The 7,934-nt window shown below is 38.6% G+C and overlaps 1 protein-coding gene across 2 annotated transcripts in view; it reads right to left on the bottom strand.

The window, feature by feature from the left end:
- Positions 1-3,893: 3,893 nt before the first annotated feature.
- LOC105015725 (AT-rich interactive domain-containing protein 3B) overlaps positions 3,894-7,934 on the bottom strand; it is a 57,693-nt gene continuing 53,652 nt past the window's right edge. For both annotated transcript variants that reach the window (XM_010879077.3, XM_010879087.3), the window contains one exon: positions 3,894-7,844. In XM_010879077.3, the coding sequence (XP_010877379.1) occupies positions 7,660-7,844 (185 nt within the window). In that variant the 3' untranslated portion in view covers positions 3,894-7,659. The remainder of the gene's footprint in view (positions 7,845-7,934) is intronic.

Below are 7,934 nucleotides of genomic sequence, written 5' to 3'. Positions count from 1 at the left end.
TTGAAGTGCAGACTTTCAGTTCAAGGGCTTAAACTAAAATATGGTATAAAATGTTTAGGAATTGCAATCTTTTCATGGCCTCAAATGTAATTGGGCAAATTAACACAATCGTAAATTCAATGTTCATTTTTAATACTTTGTTAAGAATCCTTTGCAGCCAATGACTGCTTGAGGTCTGGAATGCATTGACATCACCATATGCTGGGTTTCCTCCTTTATGATACAGATGTTGTTTGTTCGTGGGTCTTTTTGCCTTAAGTTTTGTTTTCAGCAAGTGAAATACATCAATCAATCAATCAAATGTATTTATAAAGCCCTTTTTACAACAGCAGGTGTCACAAAGTGATTTTACAGAAACACCTGGCCTTAAACCCCAAGGAGCAAACAACAGTAGTGTTGCATTTCAGTGGCTAGGAAAAACTCCCTAAGAAGGCCGAATTTTAGGAAGAAACCTAGAGAGGACCCAGACTCAGAGGGGTGACCAGTCCTCTTCTCCAGTCATCAATACATGGTCGATCAGGTTAAGAATATTCCACTTATTTGCCATAAAATCTCCTGGGTTGCTTTCACAGTATGTTTTGGGTCATTGTGGTGAACCCTCTGTATTTGCTCTTGTGAAGTCTTCTCTTTATGGTCGACTTGGATAATGAGATGCCTACCTCCTGGAGAGTGTTCTTCACTTAGCTGGATGTTGTGAAGAGGTTTTTTTTCTTTACCATGGGAAAGATCCTACCATCATCCACCACTGTTGTCTTCCGTGGATGTCCAGGCGTTTTTGTTTTGCAGAGTTCACCAGTGTGTCCCTTGTTTCTCAGAATGTACCAAACTGTTGATTTGGCCACTCCTAATGTTCCTGCTATGGATATATATTTTTTTGCACCCTAAGGATGGCCTGTTTCACTTGCATTGTGAGCTCCTTTGACCGCATTTTGTGGGTTCACAGCATCAGCTTCCAAATGCGAATGCCACACCTGGAATCAACTCCAGAATTTTTACCTGCTTAATTGATGAAAAAAAAACAAAGGAATAGCTCACACCTGTCCATGAAACAGCATCTGGGTCAATAGTCCAAGGACTTTTGGTCACTTGATAAAGAGGAGGCTACATATTAAAGAGCTATAATTCCTAAATCCTAGTTTTGTATTTTTTGTTTTGCAAGGAAGATTTAACCTTTAGGGGGATTTTCCGCTCTGATGTGGAAGGTTTTCTGTGTATGCATCTTAAGATGCATCTTGATAATTTACCAGTCAGGCAAGTGGGAGTCGTGCCTGGCTGAGACATCTCTGGAAGCCAGAGATGGACAAATTCTGGAAGAACATTGTGTATATATCAAATCGCATACTACATATTATGTACTGCAAGTACCTACTTCATGAGTGATGATGAAGTATGTACTGTTTAGTATATAGTAAGCTTGTACGTCAGTATTGGGACCGATTGGAACATTCTAACTCGTCATGAAATCATGTCATAAAATTGCGTCTTAATAGCTTACAAGCCAGTAATTACAACAGAAAAATAACTGTACATCAAGTTCTCTATTGACCTTGATTTTTAATTGTAGACTTTGCTTAATCTCTGTCTATGAAATTGAACCGTGAACCACTTATATATTCACGGGAAGATGCCTTAAGATTCATAAGAACCTTTTTTTATGAAAGTTTTTTATTATTTAGAATATATAATATATAATAGTATAATTCTACCTCAATTAAGGTTTGATTTTTTATAAGATCAAACTTGTAAAAAAAAAATCATAGCCTTTTATTTTAATATTTACCTAGATTTTAGATTTTTAAAGTACTTTGAGATTCTTTTAGCAATGACAAATGCTAGTGCAGGTAAATAAATTAATGTTAATGTCATTAGAATTATTATGGTACAGTATCTCACAAAAGTGAAAACACCCCTCACATTTTTGTACATATTTGATTGTATCTTGTCATGTGACAACACTGAAGAAATTACACTTTGCTACAATTTAAAGTAATGAGTGTCAGTGACAAAGAATCACATTGTATGATTTTTAAATAATTAATTAATCAGGTTATGACACTGAGCATGAGCACTCAACTTCTTTGGTCGACCGTGGCGAGGCCAGTTCTTAGTGGAGACTGTCCTGTTAAACCTCTGTATGGCAAATTTACACTGTTATACAAGCTGTTCACTCACTACTACATTGTAGCACAGTGCAGTTTCTTCAGTGCTGTCACATGAAAATATATACTCAAATATTTACAAAAATGTGAGGGGTGTACTCACTTTTGTGAGATAGTGTTTGTTTGTTGCAGGGTCTGGTTACTGAATGTATAGGAAATACATTTTCAGATTTTAATATAATAGATACATATTCTCATTATGGTTCATTTTCTTCAAAAAATTATGCCTTAGGTTTAAGTCCTGCAAATATTTACATGTTTATTTTTATAGCTACAATTATAAAGTTTTGGATGACAATCTTGTGTACTTCAAATGCTACGTGCCTGTCATGTCATGCCAATAAATCTTTTGTGTGACCCCAATCTAATCATACCTGGTTAGTACGTTTTTATTTGTTTGGAAAATAATTGGTGTTTATTGTGCCACTATATACAGGTGCTGGTCATATAATTAGAATATCATCATTTATTTCAGTAATTCCATTCAAAAAGTGAAACGTGTATAATGTATACATCCATTCCACACAGACTGATATATTTCAAGTGTTTATTTCTTTTAATTTTGATGATTAGAACTGACAACTAATGAAAACCCCAAATTAAGTATCTCAGAAAATTTGAATATTACTTAAGACCAACCAGGGATACCATGGTCCTTAAACCAGGTACTGGTAGCTTTGGCACTGTGTACAGGTGCCAAGTCCTGTTGGAAAATGAAATCTGCATCTCCAGAAAGTTGGTCAACAGCAGGAAGCATGAAGTGCTCTAAAACTTCCAGGTAGACGGCTGCGTTGACCTTGGACCTGAGAAAACACAGTGGACCAACACCAGCAGGTGACATGGCACCTCAAACCATCACTGACTGGGGACACTTTACACTGGACTTCAAGCAACGTGGATTCTGTGCCTCTCCTCTCTTCCTAGCAAAAACTGTCAAAAATGGTAGTATGCTGCCTTGAAATATATCATACCTGCAAGTTTACACAACTAAATAATCCAGCGTCTCAAGTCTTCTATGTTTCTGAAAATGTGGCGTAATGTGAACAAGCCCTATGTCCATAATCAATGGAGGGGAACTGGTTTTTAGTGCCACATTTAAAAGGGGAAATATATCAGATTCTCATTGCACTACTAGCACAAAAACAAGCAACAATTACCAGTGTCTGCAGTAAATGTTTCAAATGATATTTTTCTACAAAATGTTTCAGAGTTACTGACGTATTCTCAGTGTAACCTTTCTAGCTGAATGGAAGATTTAAGTTAAAACATCAGTCATTGAGAAGGGAAAGTTTAGAGATGTATAGTGTTGGTGGGTAACAAACAGTGGGGGGGCATTTGTATGCTGAATCATTTAGTTTGTGAAGAAATACCATCAAATGTTTCAGGGGCATCCAGCAGTACTCAAATCTTCCAAAAACTCATTATGGCAGCCCCTTAGTAGCAGCTCACCCATGCTTGAGTCACAGTTCAGATGGTGTGGCTGTCAAGTGCTTTATGGGAAGTTACCTTAGAGGAAGTGGGGGAAGTCACGGATGCAGCATTCAGCTTGACTTTTGGTTGTGTTGTTACAATGTGAACAAATGTTATGAACTTTAATCATGCCCAATTCCTGTAATTGCAACATTTCTCAATCACACTTCAATTGTTTCAGAGTGGGACGTTAAATCCACACACCCACAATCATGAGGGAGACATAAACCAAGCCACACAAAAAGCACACACTGAGAGATGAGATATAAAGTAAAACTTTATCATGACATACAAGTTTAAAGCCCTGAGAACCATATCTTTATATTACTAATGGGAACAAAACTGAATGTGTCAAACTCACTTGGGAAAAGTGCTCCTCTTTTAAATACAATCAGCACAAATCAGTATTACAAGCATTCACATGTTTTGTCCTAATTTTGTTTCAATCAAAAAAGAGAAAACTATAATATCAGTAACATTATTATTATCATCATGTCCATAATAATAATAACAGTACAAAAATATGCACAAACCCCACAGATCAATTTATATACGGAGCATTGTACAAGTCAAAAACAACATAGAATTTATAAATGAGGTATTCAATAACCTTTTGCATATACACCTGTATAACACAGATCAGGTTAGATTTATACAATTCAAAATCTAATAAAATCCAAACCATCCAGAGACAAGGTTCTGCAGACTCAACTTCACAGTTTCCTGAGTGATGTAACCCCACCTGCAACTGAAGACAAAAAACCTGAACCAGTCTAAAATAGCATCTAGCAAGACACTGCAGACAGCTGTGCATTTGGACGTGTCCCTCAGTATACACGCTAATTGGTTAAAATCAATATCAAATACAACAATAACTGCAGCCAAATGCCCTGAGGTAGGTCTTTAAGAGCTCTCTCTCTCTCTCTCTCTCTCTCTCTCTCTCTCTCTCTCTCACACACACACACACACACACACACACACTTCCTTGGGGGGACTTGAAACCCAGAAATACATGTTGCCTATCCACTACCCCTGAAACTAACTTAACCCTTAATTCCTAAACCCAAGTAACCCCAATTCTAACACTGCACCCAATTGTACGTTTTTCCCAAAACCTAACCCGGAAATCACATTTTCCCTAGTTGGGATCTGCCAAAAACTTTGTGGGGACCGATACGTCAGGTTTTACAATCTTTGTAGAGACTTCATGTCCTCTCGCACACATGAGCCTGGACCACACACAGCAAGTCTACACAACTACTACCTAAGGTTGCTTGTTGCTAAGTTGGTACAGCATCGCCAGGTTTTAAAAAAAATAGGAAAATCTACTCCCTTATGCACTAATCCAGAGCGTCTGCTAAACTACATAAATGTAAACATACTGTGGTTCTGTTGTCATGTCGTGACTAGAGGATAGCACCACCTGCAGGATCGTATGGCATTACACACTGAGATGTAACAATGCAACTGCAATTAATGTGATAACACCAGTTAACTGCTGTCGAACAGTCTTCTACCATACCTCACACATATACACTCAGACACACTCATGAACAGGCTGTAAGGCTACACTGTCAGACAGTCACTGATTGGATCAAATTGAAATGTCCATTTCTAAAACAACGAGAGAAACAAAGTGTTTTAGAAAAACGTGATCAAGCGAACTCGTCAAGGTCCATCAGAAAATCAACACAAATAAATAGCATACCTTGGTTTTGAAACCAATAACATGAATGATGACAGTATTAATGTCTGATTGCATTAAAAAAAAGATAATGGAGTTTACTCTTCAAAGGATTAAACTTGAAGATAAAACTGTCATTCCTAGCAGAGAGCTCCTGAACCGTACATTTGATTTTAAGGCAGCAACTAGATTTTTCACCTTAATAAAATGTGGACATAATATTACCTTTTTCAAGGATTGCAGGTGCCTTTTTAGTCATTGTATATATAGTTGAGGTCCCCTAAACTTGGCCAGTGGTCTAAAATACAAAAGGCCCAAAAACCCCAACACACAACTAAAACAGCTTACTAAAAGCAATAAGTTTGCCCACCTCAGAGATTTAGGCTAAAAGGTTTTGTTAAATACCACACATTCAAAACGGATAGAGTTTGAAATTAATTTCATCCAAATCAACTTCTATGTATTAAAAATGCAGAAGAATTATTACCTGAACAGTTTGAGTAATACTGTTTAAGGGAGTTTGAATCCACTTAGCTAAACATGTGCTACACTTTGTCTTTCTTCTGGAGAGGTTAGGTCAAAAGGCCTTTGGTAACACCAACTGTGCGGACAGCAGCATAATTCACCAAGGTTTATCCCTGGTACATCTCCGGTAACATGGGTTATGCAAGCCAGAACCATACCAGGCCAAAGACTCCATCACAGGTAAATTCAGATTAAGATGCTAAGGAAAGCAATGTGACCCAACCTGACAACTTGAACAGCTAGAAATATACAAGATGGACTAGGGGGGATCCCATTCTAAACCAAATGGTACTCTAACTAGCCCAAATGGCTAGCCCCCACACAGCTAAATCTAAAAGGATGTAGACTGAAAAGGATCAGAGGAGAGGACTGGGCAAATCTTTGATATTCAGCTGTGCAATAATCAGAGGCTACCACAGACCAGAAGGTGTGTGTTTTGCGTGTAAAATACTGGGCACCTGATTGTACACAAGCAGAGCAATACTCTGAAATAGATTTAGTCTTATAAATGCAGTACAAAGCAAATCAAATGGAACAGACAAAACAAATACAGATAAAACTGGGGAAAGCAAGCCCATCTCAGGTAAGCTTGGTAAAATTCTCTCCCCAAATCCCAAGCAGTCTAGTCAGCATGTACAGTATTTAGTCCAGCCTTCCTTCCAGAGAATTCCACTCCTGTGGACTGGTGACTTTTGCAGGGTCAATCAGTTGGCTTTGGAGCAATGAGGTATGTAGTGTAGTTCTCCTACAGAGTCTGAGGTATTCTTTGAGAACAGTCTGCTTAGACTTGTGCATTCTTTCTGTGTGATCCTTCTTAAACGACAAAGTGTAATAAGAGTCGTCACGATGCTTCCTGAGAAAGGCGCCTCCCAAACTGAGGTGCTAATATGGTGTTTGAAATGCTTTGTAGTAGGAACACTTCCGGTCTGGCCACTGTTATGCAGGATAATCCTTGATTTTTTTTCTCCCATTTCTGTTGATTTGAACCAGAAACAGATTCTACTGCTGGGACAAGAACACCTTTCCTACCTTTCTGATTAGTAGATAGATAGATGCAGTGTGGTAAACTGAGCTCGGGGCTTGCTAGTTTTTAGGAGATTGGGGAATCCGTTGGTACTGATAACGTCCTTCTGTGTGTCCTTCTGTGTCCAAAGCTAATTCTGATCCATAAAGCCTGTCAAGCACAAGGGCCACCTATCCTGCACTAGATTGAAGATTGAGTACATCATGTGAGTGACTCCCTGGTGTTGATAAAATATGAGGTATTACATGTAGGCTCATAAAACATTCTGAAAATCAGGCAGTCATGGCAACTTCAGTGATGTAATGAGGTCACTGTATGATTATGAACCATAAAAAAATTAAGTTAATTCAGGTGATGTATACTACAGCTCCTGAGGTAAATATACCACTGCAGGTTACTCAGTTTGAGGTTTTTAAAAAAGAAAGGGAAAAAGGGAGAAAAGTTCAAAATATTAAATCAAGACAACAAACTGGCAACAAACAAAATCCTAAAATAAAACTCTTCAAGTTCAGTTGTGAACACCTGTCAGTGGGTTTTGGCCGAACGGTTTGATTGTGTTTAGCATGTATTTTGGATTAGAGTGTGTATGTGTTTGAGTATTTAGTGTGCAGAATGCATAGCTGTGTGTAAGTTCATGTTGGTATGTGTATTCATAAATGGACAGCCAAAGTTGACAGGAGAAATGAGGTATTTGTTGTGCAACAGTTTTTCTTCCTATTGATTTCTCAATGTATTATATTCATGCTGGGCTTGTGTATTGAAGAAAAGCCTGGAGACCAGGAGTTGGAGCGCCTGAGCTAAGGTGAGCCACTGGTGGAAGGCTCGGCCGAGCCAGGTCCCTTGGAGGAGGAGGAAGAGTTGGGACTGTGGCTGTGGGTAGAGCTCGCAAACCCCAACCCAGTGCTGAGTCCAGCAGGGGGCACTGTGGCAGCAGAAGACATGCCAGTCCCGTGGGAGCCTGACCTCTGAGCAAACAGTGTTCCTACAAAAGAGCACAAAAAAAGTCAAACCACCTCACAACCACAACCCTTTGATTTTGCACACGCGCACCCACCCACACACACACATCCTT

This window comes from Esox lucius, chromosome 2 (assembly GCF_011004845.1).
Source record: "Esox lucius isolate fEsoLuc1 chromosome 2, fEsoLuc1.pri, whole genome shotgun sequence".
Classification (NCBI taxonomy): Eukaryota; Metazoa; Chordata; class Actinopteri; order Esociformes; family Esocidae; genus Esox; species Esox lucius.
Note: the sequence above shows the minus strand (reverse complement) of the source record. Positions and strands in the feature narration are given on the sequence as shown.